Source organism: Panthera pardus, unplaced genomic scaffold (genome assembly GCF_024362965.1).
Source record: "Panthera pardus isolate Hobbes unplaced genomic scaffold, ASM2436296v1 HiC_scaffold_20, whole genome shotgun sequence".
Lineage (NCBI taxonomy): Eukaryota > Metazoa > Chordata > Mammalia > Carnivora > Felidae > Panthera > Panthera pardus.
In genome coordinates this window covers 85,726,534-85,746,120 of record NW_026526766.1, presented here as the reverse complement: position 1 = coordinate 85,746,120, position 19,587 = coordinate 85,726,534, and the positions used below count along the sequence as shown (strand labels likewise).

The 19,587-nt window shown below is 44.9% G+C and overlaps 1 protein-coding gene across 3 annotated transcripts in view; it reads right to left on the bottom strand.

Moving 5' to 3' along the window:
* The window catches only part of STXBP1 (syntaxin binding protein 1), a 75,064-nt gene extending 59,165 nt beyond the window's left edge, over positions 1 to 15,899 (bottom strand). For 2 of the 3 annotated variants that reach the window (XM_019421065.2, XM_019421067.2), the window contains exon 1: positions 15,684 to 15,899. In XM_019421065.2, coding sequence (XP_019276610.1) covers positions 15,684 to 15,720 — 37 coding nt within the window. In that variant the 5' untranslated portion in view covers positions 15,721 to 15,899. The remainder of the gene's footprint in view (positions 1 to 15,683) is intronic. The other variant, XM_019421066.2, reaches the window with a different exon arrangement.
* Between the last annotated feature and the right edge of the window lie 3,688 nt (positions 15,900 to 19,587).

Genomic DNA, 19,587 nt, shown 5'->3' with positions numbered 1-19,587 from the left:
TGAGAAACTGACCAGATCTTTCAGCCTCAGTTAAAGCCTGGAAAAGGTTATTTCTCTAACTTGAATTTCAAAGTTCCTTAAAGGATAAGTAGGGTTGGGGGGGGGGGGGGGACACAGAGGGAGAGACACCCAGCACACAACCAAAACAGTAAAGTTCAAGGTAACTCACCCTAGGATTATCTGAGGGAAAGCAAACTGGAAACTTCAGTAGCCACATGATTGCCTCATCTTAAAAACCTGAAGCACTTTTACCCAAAACATGATTAGGTCTGTAGGCTGAGTAATTTTTAAGGGGTCTGCCTCACAGGAGTCTATTGTGGAAAGCCTAGAGTGTGAAATTAACATAGAGCAGAGGGAGACTCTTGCTCAACTGCAGTGTTTTATTTTCTCAAATCCCTAGCAACTAGTACCAACAATATTGATGTGTCCGGAGACCCATAAGAGGCCTCTCTCCTTCCTCTCCTGGTTACATCAGTGCTCGAGAAGATGGGTGAAAAGGAACTATGAGAGAAGAGGGTCACCCAGGTTTGCTTTGCCCTGTCACTCTCAGTGATGGGGACTCCGAAAACCATCTAAGCCTAAAAGGTCTTCCTTTTCCCCCTCAGTTGCCAAACAGAAGCAGCTTTGTTCCTACTGCCATTAAAGGAAGTTCATGAGGATCATCTGTGACTGGATTAGAATGTACTGGAAAGTCCTGAGCAACATCTAAGCACAGTATAAGCGGCCTTCCCTCCCTCACTTTTGTAACACTGCTCCTGGCTTATACCTGTCACTGTGAAAATCTACGCTGGCACAGACGTGAAAATAATACCGTCTGTCCCCAACAGCCACAGAGAAGGGAAAAAATCTGCCGCCAGCTTTCATCCAACAAACTAGTATAATCTGACTTCCTGCTCTGGGTGGGAGTCTGGATGATGCTTCTAAGATTGTTCCCAGAGCCCAGATTCTACACTTTGAGGCCATCTTTTCATGGCCTAAATCCCAAATCCTCAGAGCTTTGCATTTTGACTGACTATAACCATATCCTTACTTCCTCCTCAAAACAATCCTGAACAATAAAGTTCATACAGACACAGAGTGACTTTAAGACACAGAGAGAAAAACTTTGGGAAAGTATCCAGGTTCCAGGCCTCCCAGTCTGGAGAGCAAAGACTCACTCCTACATGCAGATTCCTGGTTGCCAGCTCAAGCCTGCTGTCAGACAATTTGAGGACGGGCCCTGTGACTGACAAAATCATAGACACTGCTCTGCTAGATCCACCTTCCCATCTCTGACTCTCAAACCTGCTGGCTGCTCTTCCTATGTCCATTTGTAATGTCAGCGTCCCTTGGGGGGACCCCCAGGCCCTCTTCTCTCCTACACCCTCTCCTCTGTGATCTGACCCGATCCCCCAGCTTCAGTCACCTGATGACGCCACAATCCAAATTTCCAGCCCAGACCTTCTGGGCACATCTGCCCACTGCCTACTGGCCATCTCCCTTACATAGTCCATAGGCACCTGAAAAGCAATGCCTATAAAAGCATACGTCCCCCAGCAAACTTGTTTTTCCTCCTTTCGTACGGTACAACCTTCCAACTGGCTGACCAAGGCAGAAAACAGAATCTTTCCCAACTCCTTTTCCTCATCCTGCACATTCAAGCAATCACCATGACCTGACACTTCTTCCCCCGCAGACTTCTTTATGTGATTTTCTTCTCTCCACCCACTGCTACTTCTCCTTCCCTGGCAGAGCAAACCATGCTCACCTCCACTGTTCCCAGCCTGAGCCACCACAGTAGCTTCCTAATGGAATCCTCTGCCCTCAGTCTCCCTCCCTCCCACCACCCTCCATGCAGCAACCAGAGATCTTTCCAAACTAAATCCTAACCAAGTCTCCCCCTGACTTAAAACCTTCAGTGGTGTCCCATGGCTCCTGGAATAAAGGTAACAGTCCTTCACAAGGGTAAGAGAGCCCCAAGCATCTCTCCCTCACTCCCCAGCTCCAGCTACATTGAGCCCTTCTCTCTTACTCTCTTGCCAAGCTGAGACATCCACCTACTTGACTTACTCTCCCTCAGGCCCCACCATCCTTCTCCTGGCTAACTCCTCCTCCTCCTCCTCCAGGTCTCCCTCAGCCTCCCTCATTCCCCAGGGCTTGTTGGAGGCTCTGCCATGTGCTCCAGTATCATCACACCATACTGCCTCTCTCAGGGCACTTATCCTGATGTGCTACCGTTGCCTGTTCGAATCCCACTAGGACCAGATCTACTTGTACACCATTGTATCCACTGCCCTTAGCACAGCCTCTGGCACGTAGGAGACTACATAAACACTGGTTGAATGAGTGAAAACACTTGGTCCTAGAATCCTCTGAGGCATGCTGACATGGAAACAAGCCATGATATATGGTCATCTCAGAAATCTTCCAAACAAGGAATTACTGCTGGAAAGTCTGATTGAAGTCTGTATCTTCACACCTAGGCTCCAGGGATTTTTTTAAAAATTTGTTGTTGTTTTTTTCTACTTTTCTCTATCTCTAATTTTGTTGTTGTTATTGTTCCCAAGAATTAATAGGTTTTCCTAATGTGATAAATACTTGATATTTCACTCACTTCCTACAAGGTCAGCTTTTAGGCCAAATAATTAATAGACATTTAAAGTGAAATACCATGGGGCACCCGGCTGGCTCAGTTGGTAGGGCATGTGATTCTTGATCTTGGAGTCATGAGTTTGGGCCTCACACTGGGTACAGAGTTTACTTATAAATATGTAAATAAATAAATAAAGTGGAATGTCAGTGGCATGTAAGAAACAGGAAAATTCAAAAAAAGGAATACTGGAAATCTGCCCTAGGAAAGCTTACAATCTGAGCCATCAGTAGTTACTCTTGCTTCAGAGCCCCAGAGACATAGATTAAACTCAGATCGGTGTATATCAGAAGCAAATTGCTTTGTTTTAACCAATGCAAACTCTCCCAAAGGGCATCAGAATGGACAACATCTGGCTGTTGTCTAGTAATTATTAGATCCTGTGTCTATCAAAAACATAGTGATTCATTTCCTGGACTCTCCTAATAACTTATTCACTAACTTTAAACAGTAAACTATTCTCTGTAGTTATATCTGTAAAGTAATAATAACCCCTTAGAGTAATTCTTTAATTCTTCCAAGCAATTTTTTTGTATATTATTTAATGTGAGCCTTGAAAGAACTCTGTGCTGCTGGGAACAGCGTTCCTAATTTAAAAATAAGTTTAATATGATGTCCAGGTCACCTAGCCGCTAAGCTTGAGAACTGGGACTATTAGCTGGACGTTCTGACTTCTGGTCCAGAACTTCTTCCACTTGCCCAATACTGCCTCTCACTGATTTTTTTAAATTTTGTTTTAATTTAAAAAAACATGTGGAGGGAAGAAGGTAAGTAAAACTCATACTTCTTAAAGTTCAGATGAAATCTTGGATACCTCACCCTAACTTCAGTGCTAGGAACAGCCCTGCAGAGAAGCAACTGATTGAAGCAATGAAAAAAATCAAGCTGGGAGGGGAGGGGGCGCCAGGGTAGCTCAGTCGGTTAAGTGTCTGACTTGATATTAGCTCAGGTCACGATCTCATGGTTTGTGAGATGGAGCCCCTTGTAGGGCTCTGCACTGACAGCGTGGAGGCTGCTTGGGATTCTCTCTCTCTCTGCTCCTCTCCCATTTACACACACTCTCTCTCTCTCAACATAAATAAACATTAAAAAAAAAAAAAAAGATCAAGCTGGGGATTCTCCAAGACTTCTCATATAGGCAAGCCATGGGACTAGGGTTCAAATTTTATGGCTATTGAGTTGCCAATGATAACTATAAAATTTGGCCTGACTACTCCACTAAATAAAAGATACTTCATTAGCTGCCAAACACCTGTTTCTTCTAAGAGATGCTGTGTGCCAAAAAAAAAAAAAAAAAAAGCCAGAGGGAAAAATCTTTCAGTGCACATTCAGTAAGTCCTTTTTGGATCCTGTGGCAGATATATGCTCTCTTATGTCTAATGGATAACACATGGATGTTCCCTGAGTCCCAAATCATGTCTTATAAAACATGGCCCAAAATTTTGGCCCAATTTAAACTGCTTATAACCCCATCATAAGAATGACATCTAGCTCAAAACAAAGGAGGATTATATTTAGAAATAAATGGCAAGTCAAAGCTGTACTCAGATGAAAATTCATATCCCTCGATACTTTTACAAGGAAAAACATTAACCAACCATTTTATTCAAGAAATTAGAATAAGAACACACATGTACACAACACAAAGGAAAAAAATGATTTTTTAAAACAGACAATTAAAAGACAAGTCTCTAGCATGTATTTCCATGAAAATAATAACACAGGGTAAAATGAGAAAGGGAATCATAATTACAAGTGCAGGAGCTATTTTCTAAATTATACAAATTTAATTTATAGTCAATAAATTAAAATCTTGTAGGTTGAAAGGCTTGTTTTAATTTTTGAGAAAGAGAATGTGAGGGGGAGAGGGGGCAGAGAGAGTGGGAGAGAGAGAGTATCCCAAGCAGGCTCTGTACTGTCAGCACAGAGCCCAACTCAGGGCTTGAACTCAAGAACAGTGAGATCATGACCTGAGCCAAAGTCAGATGCTTAACCAACTGAGCCACCCAGGTGCCCCATAAGGCCTGTTTTATAAGGAAATGCAAATTGCCAAAACTGACTAAAGAAGTAGACAACTTGAATAAACATATCAAAAGCCTGTCAAGTATTTATCCTTTCTCCTCAAATTCAAAGTTTTATAGGTAAATCACTTCTGACATTCAAGGAAGGGAATTCCTATGTTATTTCATCTATTTGGGAACATACAAAAAAATGGAAACTTCCCATTTCATTTAATAAGAGAAATTCTGAGGGGCGCCTGGGTGGCTCAGTCGGTTAAGCGGCCGACTTCGGCTCAGGTCATGATCTCGCGGTCCGTGAGTTCAAGCCCCACGTCAGGCTCTGTGCTGACAGCTCAGAGTCTGGAGCCTGTTTCAGATTCTGTGTCTCCCTCTCTCTGACCCTCCCCCGTTCATACTCTGTCTCTCTCTGTCTCAAAAATAAATAAACGTTAAAAAAAAACTTTAAAAAAAAATAAGAGAAATTCTGATATAGAAAACCTGACAAAGAGTTAAGAGAGAAAAAATTCACATACACATATGTAAAATATGGTGTTCAATTGTTCATTCCAAATATGTATTGAGTGCCTACTATGTACCAGGACTGTTTTAGGTGCTAGGGATATAGCAGTGAACAAAATAGTCTATGCTCTCATAGAGCTCACATTTGGCTAATGGAAGCAAGGATAAACAAACAAACGGGTAAGTATGAAATGTCAGCTAGTGACAGTTCAGCATAGTAAGGGAGGGAACAGGAAAGTTTCCATTTTATATAAAGTTGTGAAAGAAGACCTCATTGGCAAGGTGGTATTTGACTAGAGACTTAAAGGAATTAAGGGAACAAGCATATTTCAGACATAGGGAATGAAAAATACAAAGCCCTGGGATGGGAATATACATGAAATGTTCAAAGAAGAGCCAGAGGCTCCAATATTAATAAATGTAGATGCGTAAACAATAAGTAGAATTTTACAATACAGAAAAAGGATAATACATAATAACAAAGTTTATTTCAGAATTGCAGTGATATCCAATATTAGAATTAATGAGATTACATTAATAGATTAAATAAGAACACCTATACGATCATCTCAAAAGAAACTGAAAAAGTAGTTAATACTGATTTAAAAAACAAATTCTTAGTAACCTGGAACTAAAAGGAAGTAGTTCAAATATCACTTCCTGAGGGAAGCTTTCTCTAACCTCCCCTGGTTTATGCCAGGCCTCCCTGTTACAGTGTAAGCCTCCCTGCTCATACCGTCCTGTACCATTCCTTTGTAATTTTTTTAATCATAACTATAACTAAACTAATTTTCGGTCTAAGTGTAAGACAACAACATTAGAATCCTTAAAAAAGTGAGGAGTTTAGAGGGGCCTGGCTGCCTCACTGGTAGAGCATGCAACTCTTGGCCTCAGAGTAGTGAGTTTGACCCCACACTGGGCATGAAGCCTACTAAAAATAAAAAATAGGGGCGCCTGGGTGGCTCAGTCGGTTGAGCGTCCGACTTTGGCTCAGGTCATGATCTTGTGATTTGTGACTTCGAGCCCCGCACTGGGCTCTGTGCTGACAACTCAGAGCCTGGGGCCTGCTTCGGATTCTGTGTCTCCCCCTCTCTCTGCCCCTCCCCTGCTCATGCTCTGTGTCTCTCTGTCTCTCAATAATAAATAAACATTAAAAAAAATTTTTTAATAAAAAATAAATGAGGAGTTTAAATTTTTTTTAATGTTTATTTATTTTTGAGAGAGATAGAAACAGAGTGTGAGCAGGGGAGGGGCAGAGAGAGGAGGAGACACAGAATCCGAAGCAGGCCCCAGGCTCTGAGCTGTCAGCACAGAGCCCAATGTGGGGCTTGAACTCACGAACCACGAGATCATGACCTGAGCCGAAGTCAGACACTTAACCAACTGAGCCACCCAGGTGCCCCAAGTAAGTGAGGAGTTTAAAAAACATGACACCTTTAGGGACACCTGGGTGACTCAATCAATTAAGCATCCAACTCTTGGTTTCGGCTCAGGTCATGATCTCACAGCCTTGTGGGTTCAAGCCCCATATTGGGCTCTGCGCTGGCAGTGCAGAGCCTGCTTGGAATTCTCTCTCTCCCTCTCTCTCTGTCCCTCCCCTTCTTGTGCTGTCTCTGTCTCTCTCAAAATAAATTTTAAAAATTAAAAGAAATTAAAAATTAAAAATGCGACACTTTCAATTAATAAACTGGGAATAAAGACCTAATGGGACCACTCAGCAACAAGAACTTTTACATTTTTTTTTAAAGTTTATTTATTTTGAGAGAGAGACAGAGACAGAGTAGGGGAGAGGCAGAGAGAGGAAGAGACAGAATCCCAAGCAGGCTCTGTGCTGCCAACACAGAGCCTGACGCAGGGCTCAAACTCAACAAACCATGAGATCATGACCTGAGACAAGATCAAGAGTCAGATGCTTAACCAACTGAACCACCCAGGTGCCCCAATAACTTTTAAATTTTAATGAATTGTCTAAAAGAACACAGAATCACAACCATCACAAGAAAAATGTAGTTTTTAATAAAAAGTATACAGAAAAATAGAAAGTAGATGATTACAGAAATAGATCAACTGGTCAGATTTATGTACATACTTATCATTTACTGAAGATTTCCACTTTCACATTTAAAAGAGTAAAACTAATAACTTCAAATGAAAATAATATGTAGATTAGAAATGTAATCATAACAATCTAATTTAAAAATGGACAAAGGGGGCACCCGGGGGGCTCAGTCGGATAAGCGTCCAAATTCAGCTCAGGTCATGATCTCACAGTCCATGAGTTTGAGGCCCGCAGCAGGTTCTGACAGCTCAGAGCCTGGAGCCTGCTTCGGATTCTGTCTCCCTCTCTCTCTGCACCTCCCCTGCTCGTGCTCTGTCTTTCTCTGTGTCTCAAAAATAAGTAACGTTAAAAAAAAAATTTTTTTTAATGGACAAAGGATCTGTGTAGATATCTTTTCAAAGATGTACAAATGGCCCAATAAGCACATGAAAAAAAAATGCTTATCAACAGCCATCATGGAAATGCAAATCAAAACCACAATGGAGGGGCACATGGGTGGCTCAGTCGGTTAAGTGTCCAACTCCTGATTTTGGCTCAGGTCATGATCTCAGGGTTCATGGTTGGACTCCATGCTGGCAGTGTAGAGCCTGTTTGAGATTCTCTCTCTTTCTCTCTCTGCCCCTCCCCTGCTTGCGCTCACTCACACGCGCACGCTCCCTCTCTCTCTCAAAATAAATAAATAAATTTAAACAGTTTGGCAATTGCTCAAAGAGTTAAATATAGAGTTACCATATGACCCAGCAATTCTATACCTAGGTATCTACCTAAGAGAATTGAAATGACATGTTAAAAAAATAAAAAGAGTAAAATAAATGTAACATAAATTGGTCTATTCCATGAATGTGGTATATTGCTCCATTTATTTAAGCCTTTTCGATTTCTTTCATCAGTATTTCACAGCTTTCAGCATACAGATCTAAAATATATTCCATTAGATTTATACCTAAGTCTCTCGTGTGTCTTTTTTTTTCACTCAACTGTAAATGGTCCTATTTTAAATTTCAATTTCTATACAAATTTTTGTAAACTGACTTTGTATTCTGCAACCCTGCTAAACTATATGTAATTCTCATCAGAGGGTTGCTCCCTTATTTGTAAAGCTAAGAATTATGATTTTCACATTGCACTATAGCTAAGAAACTAAAACTTTAAAAGTAAATTTGTTAAAATGCTAATTCTTCCCAAACTGATTTATAGATTCAACACAATTCCAATGAAAATCCCAGAAAGATTTTTCAAATAGAAACAGATAAGCTAATTCTATAATTTATATAGAAAAGCAAATGAACCAAAAGAACAAAAACAATTATGAAAAAGAAGAAAAAAGTTGGGAGAACTCACAATACGTGGTTTCCAGTCTTACTTTAAAGCTACAATAATTGAGACAGAGTGGATGTTGGTGAAAACATACATATAGATCAATGAAACAGAACAGGAAGTCCAGAAATGGACACACCCATGTATGGCCAACTGATTTTCATCAAAGAACAAAGACAATTCAATGGAAAAATGGATTTTCAAAAAATGGGAAAAAGAACAGTCTTTTCAACAAACGGGGCTAGAACTGAACATTTACATACAAAAAAATTCACACACACACACACACACACACACACACTCACACACACACACAAACGAACCTAACTCACATGATATACAAAAATTAACTCAAAATGGATGAAAGACTAAATATAATGCCTAAAACTATAAAACTTCTAAAAGAAAACACAGAAAATATATAAAACACAGAAAATCTTTTTGAACTTGGGGTAGGCAAAGATATCCTCAATAGGATACTGAAAACACAATCCATTAAAGATGGACTTCATCAAAATTTAGAACTTCTTTTCTGAAAACTACTGTTCATAAAATGAAAAGACAAGACATAAACTGTGTGAAAATCATATAATTGATAAAGGACTTGCACCCAGAATATATAAAGACCTCTCAAAACTCAATCATAAGAAAACGCAATAAAAAATATGCAAAAGATTTGAGCATTTCAACAAGGATATAGAGATGACAACAAAGGCATGAAAAAATGCCTCTCACCATCATCAATTGTTAGCAAAATGCAAATTAAAATCATGAGATACCATGGGGCACCTGGGCGGCTCAATTGGTTAAGCATCCAACTCTTGATCTCGGCTCAGGTCATGATCTCATGGTTTGTGAGATCAAGCTCAGCACTGGGCTCTCTGCTGACAGAGCAGAGACTGCTTGGGATTCTCTCTCTCCCACTCTCTCTCTGCCCTTCCCCTGCTCGCATTCTTTCCTTCTCAAAATAAACTTAAAACAAAGCCATGAGATACCAATACCTATCAGAAGGGCTAACATTTTACAAACTTATAAGACCATGCACTAACAAGGATGCTGGTAGGAATGTAAAATGGTATAGCTACTTTGGAAAACAATTTGACAGTTTCTTATAAAGTTAACATACACCTATCATATGACCCATTAATTCCACTCCTGGGGATTTACATATCCAAGTGATCTGTTCACATAGAAACCCGTGTGTGAATGTTTACAGAAGCATTCGCAATTGTCCAAAGTACAAATTACTAAGACGTCCTTCGGCTGGCAAAGGGATAAACCAAGTGGTGCATCGGCACAAAAGAACAGCAGTCAGCAATGAGGAGGGACAAACCATAGATACATGCGACATGATGACTCTCAGGCATTATATACTAACATTAAAGAGGTCATATTCAGAAAGCTCCATACTGTATGATTCCACTGAAGTGCCATTCTGGAAAAGGCAAAACTGCAGAGACAGAGAACAGTTCAGTGTTTGCCCAAGGCTGGGTGTGGAAGGAGAGGCCGACAGAAAGGAAGGAGAGGCTGACAGCACGAGGGAATTTGAGGGGGTAATGACACTATTCTGTATTCTGGGTCTGGCGGTGGTTACATGGCTGTAGGTAACGGCTGAAATGTGAAAAACTGCTCACTAAAAAGGGTAAATATTACTGCATGCAAATTATACCTTGATTTTAAGACTGGGAAAAATACATGTATAATACATCTCAAAATATACTTGCTATTTGTACGCTAACCAAAGTTTCTACAGAAAAAAGAGAAGTGTAAGAACAAAGACTGCTTCTTTCTAGGCGTCCTCTTAACTTCCGACACATCCTATGAATCATGGCCCCATCTGAAAAACGTATGTACTTAATGTACAAATCAAAACTGCATTCTTTTCCAGAGGAATGTGATTCTTATAAACAAACACGAGGAGAAATCACTAACAGCTAGGAAACAACAAGAAAGACAAATAGTACATTTTGAACTCCTTACATCCTTGTAACACTGACGAAACTTCAGGGAACAGAAATAACCCTGGATTACAACTCGGATTTATATGATTGAGACATTGTTTATTAACATAAAATAGATATAAAATGCCACACACACAAAATTATCCTTTCTCTTACATTCTCTTTGTAAAGAGTAGAAAACAAGTATATTTTATAGAAGGAAAATAAAGAAAAAAGGGTAAAAAGACATGAGTAGAACTGGAAACAGAAGTAGGGTCAGATTACAAACCTGTCCATAGGCTCTTAAGGTCAATTCTCCCATTTTCCAGTTTATTTGCACCTCTCAAGAAATTTATCCGAGGGGGGCCTGGGTGGCTCAGTCAGTTAAGTATCTGACTCTTGATTTCAGCTCAGGTCAGGATCTCGCAGTTCGTGAGTTTGAGCCCCGCGTCGGGCTCTGTGCTGACAGCTCAGAGCCTGGAGCCTGCTTTGGATTCTGCATCTCCCTCTCTCTCTCTGCCCCTCCCCCATTCGTGCGCGCCAGCGCGCGCGCGCGCGCGCTGCGCGCGCTCTCTCTCTCTCTCTCTCTCAAAAATAAACATAAAAAAAAAAAAGAAGTTTATCTGAGACTCTGCTTTCTCCCCCAAAACTGTGGCCCCACAGGACAGAGCTAGTCAATCTTTTCCCATAATCCTCTAATACTTACTGACCCACTTTGTGGATCTTTTCATGAGGAGAATATTTATTGAAGTTACTGGATGCCAAGAACTGTGCTAAGTGCTATACCTGCACTAGTTCATTGAACACTCATAGAACCCCACAAAGGTAAGTGCTATTGTTATTCACTTTGTATTTTAAAAAATTGAGGCACGAAAAGGTTCAATTATTTGCCAAAGTCACATGGCTAATAAGTGGTGAACCAGAATTTTATCCCAGGTAGTCTAATTCCAAGAGCCCAGTCTCTAAATTGCTACATATAAAGATTAAGTTATTCATTCAACATCTATTGAGTACCAAGCACTGATTCATTCCTACACTAAGGATAGACATAAGAACAACCGGGTTCGGAGTGCCTGGGGTGGCTCAGTTGATTGAGTGTCAGACTGTTGATCTAGGCTCAGGTCATGAGCTCACAGTTCATGGGATGGAGCCCCAGGCGTGGGGCTCTGTGCTGGTAGCACCGAGGCTGCTTGGGCTTCTCTCTCTCCCCGCCTCTCTCTGCCCCCTTCCCCCCCCCCCCCCACTCACGCACACACTCACTCAAACTAAATAAACTTAAAAACAAAAGAGTAAGACCAGGTTTTACTCTACCCTCCAAGAACTTCTGGTCTAGCTGGGCAAGGCTAACAACAAAGAAGTATAATACTCTGAGTATATCCTGTGTGGGGGAAGTGACAGGGGGGTGACAGGGAAAACTTGGGGTTAGCAGAGAAAGCTCCTCAGCATTGTCTATGTCCATCACAACAATAAGTGTCCCATATTTTAGTCTCCCATAGTTCTAGCAGGCTGTGAACAAACACTGGTGAATGAACAGCTTAAAGTTGACCTACCTCCTCTACTTCTGTCGTGCCTGTACCTACCGCCGCTCTAAAACTTAACTCAAAAAGATGCGACAAGAATGGGTCGCCTGGATGGCTCAGTCGGTTAAGCTTCCCACTTCGGCTCAGGTCACGATCTCATGGATGTTGAGTTCGAGCCCCGCGTCGGGCTCTGTGCTGACAGCTCGGAGCCTGGAGCCTGCTTCTGATTCTGTGTTTCCCTCTCTCTCTGCCCCTTCCCCACTAGCACTCAGTCTCTCTCTCTCTCTCTCTCTCAAAAATACACATTAAAAAAAAAATGTGACAAGAAGCCAAAAACTACATTTATCTTGCTGTCCACTGTATATCCTTCACTCATTCATTCATTTATTTATTTTTTAACGTTTATTTATTTTTGAGACAGAGAGAGACACAGCATGAACGGGGGAGGGTCACAGAGAGAGGGAGACACAGAATCCGAAACAGGCTCCAGGTTCTGAGCTGTCAGCACAGAGCCCGACGCGGGGCTCGAACTCACGGACCGCGAGATCATAACCTGAGCCGAAGTCGGCCACTCAACCGACCGAGCCACCCAGGCGCCCCATTCACTCATTCATTTAATAAACATTTGCTGATGGCTGATTGTGAGTCAGCCACTGCTCTTGGCATGGAGTACAGTGGTGAACATGTAAGATAAAGACCCTGCTCTCCTGGAAGTCACATTCGAGTGGATGAAACAATCAAAGAAATGCAAAAACCCCCACACAAACAAAACAAAAAACTGAACAAGATCTTTCAATTCATTTTAAATGCTACAAGAAAATAAAATGAGGAAATATGATCATCAACAATATCAGGTGTTAATTTAAATTGGGAAGACCAGGCTGTGTAGGGGACATGTTGGTTTAAAAAAATCTTTATTTTATTTTATTTTTAGAGAAAGAAACACTAAAAACCTCATTCAAAATTGGGAGCCAGAATTAACCTGTGTCATTTACAAAGAATTGCAATTATATTTTTTCCCAAAATTTATACACAGCTCAATTGTGATGGGGCGCCTGGGTGACTCAGTCAGTGAAGTGTCCGACTTCGGCTCAGGTCATGATTTCACAGTTCGTGGGTTTGATCCCCACATCAGGCTCTGTGCTGACAGCTTGCTTCAGATTTGGTGTCTCCCTCTCTCTCTTCCCCTCCCTGGTTCACACTGTCTCAAAAATAAACATTTTAAAAAATTTTTTAAAAAAGAAAAAAAGAAAAAGAACAGATGCTGTTCACACATTCACCAATTTTATATAAAACTGATTTGATTTTCATAAGCAGTGGCTTTGCTTTACTTCAGTAAAGAAATTTTGGCCATATTGGGGCGCCTGGGTGGCTCAGTTGGTTGAGCGTCTGACTTTGGCTCAGGTCATGATCTCACGGTCCGTGAGTTCGAGCCCCGAGTCGGGTTCTGTGCTGACAGCTTGGAGCCTGGCGCCTACTTCTGATTCTGTGTCTCCCTCTCTCTCTGTCCCTCCCCTGCTCGCTCTCTGTCTTTCTATCAAAATTTAATAAATATTAAAAACAATTTTAAGAAATTTTGGCCATATTGCATTCATGATTTTCTTTCTTTTTTTTTTTTTTTTTTTTTTTAGCCTTTATGCTGGCTTCTAAAAAAGGGAACGGCTACTAAGGAGCTACCTGCATGAACAAAGGTCCTGGCAAAAGGATGCAAAAACTTGCTTCTATAATAACACTTAGGGCTTTTGTCTCAAAGGCACAATATTCAAATCCAACATTTGAAAGAATGTAACATGTAATATAACATTCTGTATTTCAAAACCCTTTAAAATGGCTTCTGGAAGGAAACTGTATTTATAGAGTTACAAAGGTAGTTATTTTTTACAAACGTTGCAAGTAAATGGACATGAGGTTTTAAAAAATTAATTAACACTGATTTTGGCAAGTCATTTAACTGCTATGAGCCTCCATTTCTTTCCCACAGGTAAAATGACATTAGAGGATCCCTCATGGGTCCTTCCAGCCCTAAATGCCTTGATTCTCCTAAGGAAATAGAAGGTATATGATTCAGAAACTTTATGCATGAGGAAGGCAGGTGTTATTGTGGGCACTTTTTAAAAAGTGCTCATTTGGGGTTCAGTTTTTATGACAATTTTCTTCTGATGCTATAGGTGAGGTAAGGGTGTAAAACAAGTGAGAATATTTCCTATAGACCAACAGAAAATATGGGGAAGAAAAACAGTTATGATGTTCAGAAGGAACGCTACACGGCCTTAAATGTTGGACGGGAGAGCCCTATAATAATGGAATCATTGGAAAGGAAACTGTAATTTCCACTTTTATTCTATTTCCTTTTTTATCCTCTCCTGCAGAGAAAAGTCCAGCTTTAATTTTCTAAATCCGAAAGAGGTACCGAAAGTCACGGAAATCCCTACACGTTTTTTATTAAAGACATGGCCAAAATATTGAAGAGGCACACTATCTGCCTACACCAATCATCAATCTTCCTTAGCGCCGAGGACGCCGTTTCCAAATATTATCACCACCAGCCCTCACTCCGCTGCAGCCGACACTCAGCAACATCCATTTTTAAAAATCCACTTACGCTGAGCCTTTCATCCAAACCCGTCAACAACCATTTCCCTGCAACCGTGGTTTGGACTGCCCGAAACGTCCAGCCAAGCAAGGGCTGAGTCCTGCCAACAGGGAGACTGCAGACTGCGGTGCTGGGCAGGGCAGGGCCGCTCCTCCCGCCGCACGCCAAAGCTTTCCGCCTCTCCCGAGTGATTTAAGAGGGTTCGGGACCCAGATAAGACCCCGCCCTTGCAGCCACGACCCCGGAACGGGAGGAGGAGAGAGGCGGCCTCAGCCCTGCAGAGCCAAGCCTTTGGAAAAACAGGCAGCTCCTCCCCAGCGGCCAGCGGCGGCCCAGGCTGGGCGAGCGGCGCGTCGGAGCCGGTGCGCGCCCAGCGGCTCCCAGGTGGGTCTCCGCAGCCGGGGACCGCGGCCCGGGCTCCCGGAGGGGGTGGGGGTGGCGGCGCGGGCCGAGATCTCGCCCGTCACGATTCACCCAGCAGAGTGGGAAAGAGGGAGGGACTGGTGGCAGAAAACGGAATGGAATCAGGGAGCTCGGGGAATAAAGAAGGAAGGGGAGAAGGGAAGGGGGGGGGAGGTGATGGGAGTGAAGAACGGGGGTGCAGGGGAGGGTGATGGGTGAGGAAGGGGAGGGTGATGGGCTGCAGGGGATACAGGCGAGGCGAAGGGGAGGGATGGGGTGCTCGGGGTGAAGGGGGAGGAAGAAGGAATGGCGTGAAGGGGGATGGGGTGAAAGAGAAATGGGGGCGAGGAGGGAGCGATGGGGTGAAGGGGGATGCGAGTAAAGAGGGAAGAGAGGAGTGGGGATGAAGAGGAGGGACGGGTGAAAGAGGACGGGGTGAACAGGGGAGGGGTGGGATGCAGGGGGAGGAATGCGGGAAGCGGAGAGCGGGGGAAGCAGGGAAGCGGGCGCGGGCCGCTGGAGGCCAGGAGGGACTTCCCTGCGAGGAGGGCGGCGCCGACATAACGGGACCCTCCCAGCCCGGAGCCCCCGGTCGGGCGGGGCGAGCCGCCGGCGTGGAGGCCAGGCGCCGCGGCAGGTACGGCGCCCCGCTCCCGCCGGGCAGCCGCAGCCCTCGCCCGCGGGAGGACCCCGACTCCACTTACTCTCTCCGACCACGGCTTTGAGGCCAATGGGGGCCATCGTGCTGCGCGACTCTTCGGGCACCGAGTCTCCTCAAGCGACGCCCGCGGACACGGCGCCTCCCCAGGTCAGCGCGCTCTGCTGGCCGCAGCCCTCCGCTCCGCAGCCTCGCTCGGGCTCGACTAAAGCGCGGACTCGGCGCGGAGGCGCGACGCGAACCAGAGTGAGGCTGCCGACCTGCCGGCGCGCGCGCACGCGCGCGCGCGGGCGGGCGGGGCCGGCCGGGGGCGGGGCCTCGTGCCAGCCATCCCCGTCACCCGCGCGCCTCCGCCAATCGCACTGCGGCCCGGGGGCTCGGCCCCGCCCGCCGAGATGCGGCTGGGCGCGAGGCGGTTCCTGGCTGGCGCGAAAGCCGCGCCCTCCCCCTCACCTCACGCGCCGCGCGCACCCGGCCAGTCGCGCGCTCCCAGGGCGCAGGGTCCTAAAGTCTCCGCCGCCGCCTCCGCACCTGGCCACGGGCTACTGACGAGCTCCGTCGTCCTGAAACCGCGTTATGTCCTGTCTTTCCTCTTTCTGGGAACCCTCCATTTCCCCCCTTGCCCACATTAGGAACTCAGAGCCTCCTAACCACAACATAACTGGAGGTTTATCGACGTTATCTTTCTCCCGGTACCTATATCCACATAGCCACCATTCACTGAGCTCTTGTGTGTCAGGCTCCATGCTGAGCGTCTGACTGCATCATCTCATCAACTCCCCAATAATTAAGCATTGTTTTTAATCTCCATTCTCAGATGGAAAAAAAACAAAACCTGAGGCTACGAGAATTGAGCACGAGAGTTGCTCTCAGGCTGTGTAATAGTCACTGACAGATATTTACTGGTCTCCCACCACTACTACATACAAGCTACTATTCTGGGCATTGGAGCTGCAGCCATGTACAATACAGACACCTATCCAAGTTTCTGGGCACTCAAAGGCTAGAAAATTCTTTTTTTTTTTTTTTTAATAAGACTTCACTTTTTAATGTTTATTTTGTGAGAGTGAGAGAGAGAGAGAGAGAGAGAGAGAGACAGCGAGTGGGTGAGGGGCAGAGAGAGAGGGAGACACAGAATCCCAAGCAGGCTCCAGGCTCTGAGCTGTCGGCACAGACCCTGAGATCATGACCTGAGCCGAAGTCGATGCTTAACCAACGGAGCCACCCAGGCACCCCATAAGACTTCATTTTTAAGTAATGTCCACACCCAGTGTGGGGCTCCAACTCACAACCCTGAGATCAAGAGTCGCATGCTCTATGGACTAAGCCAGCCAGGCACCCTGCAAAGACTAGAAATTTCTAAGTGCCAAATCTGATAGGAACATGCTGCAGGACGTCTCAGGTCTCAGCATCTCCTTACAGGAGTCCATGTTACCAAAGTGATCCCAGGTCAGTTTTTGGTGGACTTTCTTTGTTGATGGGGGAGGTTACTTTTCAAATGTGGCACAGGACTCACCTCTGACCTCAAAGAAAAGCAAATGAGTTGAGCCAATTAAAAACCAAAAAGGACAGAAGAGCTAATGTTCATAAAATCAGTGAATACTCATTAAAATTTTGGAACAACTCTGTGAGCTAAGTCCTCTTAATATTATTAAAAATAGGGGGCCCGGGGGCTCAGTTGGTTAAGTGACTGACTCTTGATTTCGGCTCAGGTCATGATCTCACAGTTGTTGAGTTCAAGCCCTGCATCCGGCTCCTCGCTGCCAGTGTGGAGCCTGCTCAAGATTGTCTCTCTCCCCCTCCCCCCCCCAAAAAAAATAAATAAACTTAAAAAAAAAAGGTGATAATATTTACAGGTGAAGATATTGAGATTCAGATAAGTGCTTTGCTAGTAAGTGACAAAGATCCAATTCCAGAATCTCAATTCTGAATCATTATTTTATACTGAGCAACAGCTAAAGAAGCTGAGGCCAAAGGAGGACTTTCCAGAGGTCCCGCACAATGAACAATGGCAGAGCCAGGACAACAGGCCACACTTCTAGGAAGATGTGACCACCTTCTCATTCCCACCCCAATCTACCCCAACAGAACTTTCACATGCCTATCATTTTACAGTCTAGGCTCTGCCTTTTACCCAAGGTATTAATAGTCTCAGGGTGCATTCAGAGGAGGAGATAATTTGTAACTGTGAGGGAGCCTAGGATGCACTTTAATGTTGCACGCACCCCCACCCCCACCCCCACCCCTCAGCCAGCAGAGACTGCCCTCAAGGAGCCAGTATTCTAGCTGAGGAAACAAGACAGGAATCAAGAAGTCAGACACAGCATTGAGTCACTGTCCTAATAAGTGCTGAAGCAGGACAGGGGCTGTGAGAATGAGTGACAGAGCACCTGACTCAGTGGGCCTGGTGTGGTACAGTCAGGGCAGGCCTCCTTACATGAGTAACAGGGAGCAAGAGTGTGCTGGGAGAGTGTCCCAGAAAATGCAAAAACCAAGTGCCAGAGAAGAGTGTGGCTTTTCCAGGATCGGAGAGGGGACCTGTGTGACTGGGAGAGAGTCTGAGGGGCAGGATAGAGAGGAAAACCCCCAGGAGTAGGCCTCACTGCAGGGCTCCAGGACATTTTGGTAGCCTGGAATCTGTGTGGGGACTTCCTCAGAGGTCACAGGCAAAAATATATATATATATATAGCAGCTTGTTATTTTCTGCAGAAGGAAGGACAAAAAAAGAAATCTTTTCCTGTGGATGTGTACCTGAGATGTTCACTAGGGATGGCAAAAATCAGAACGGATGTTATTCTAAATAGGATGGTTGAAAAAGCAGGTGGGGTGACAGTCTGTGAACTCACTCAGGAACCCAACCCCGGAGTGGTAGATTGGAATCTTCCTGGATGTGGAATCCAAGACCCGGCATGAGACCTCTTTGACATCTCTGAGCCTTGCTTTCCAAGTCTGTGAAACAAAGACAGGAAAACTTCTTGGCCTCAGAGAGGCCAGCAAGATGACCGACACGCTAAGGTAAAATCCCCCTTTGCTCTGTATTCCTTATTTGCATATACATTTGATACATCCCAGGCACCACGCAAAGGGCTCTCATGAATTTTCACTATAGCCCCATGAGGTCAGTGTTCTCATTATTTAATTTTCCTCGTGCATAGGGAGGTCAAGTCACTTGCCCAAGGTCGCATGGCTCTAAGCGCAGACCCGGGACTCGTGCTCTGACTTCCTGATGCCCAGGGAAGAACGTCCAACACCCAGTCGCGGTCCCAGTGTCATGACCTAAGGAGAAGGGTTGGCTGTGTAGACTGTTTGCTGGAAGAGTAGCAACAAACGCAACTTGGATCTCTAGGGAATACGTAAGCAGCCAGCCCAGCCTGAGCGCGGGGCGGGGCTGCGGCCGCAGGAAGCGCTGGGATGGTCCGCTGCCCGGCAGGTGCGCTTGCAGCTGCGCATGCGCGGCCTGCAGGCTCTGCAGAGCCCTGGTGCGGACCAGCCGCTGGGGGTAGGAAGAGTCCTGTGATTTACGCACGGGTCATGTGACGGCAGAGAGCCTGTTTGTGGCTTGGCCACTGCACCAACAGGAGATAAGCAGGTGGGGGGATGGATGCAGAGTGGAGCGCTGGAGGTTTGGGATAAGGACGGGGAACAGCGTGGAGTGACCAAAGGAGGGGAGGGAGGGACAGACGAGCCAGAATAGGCAATGGGGCAGACCAAGTTGAGACGGAAGAAATGGGGTACATTTGCTGCCACGAAACCTGGTTATACTGTGGATCCAGTGGCGTGGGTCCCCCGCATACCCAGGGCCTGTTGGAGAGCCCTGGGTCCAGGTCCAGGCCTCTTCTCCGACGGTCTCCGAGCTTGCACCTACCTCCCTTTTTTTAAGCTGCATCATCAGCTGCGTTTTTCCATGTTAACCCCCACCCGTTCTCATGACCACTGGTCATTTAGATTC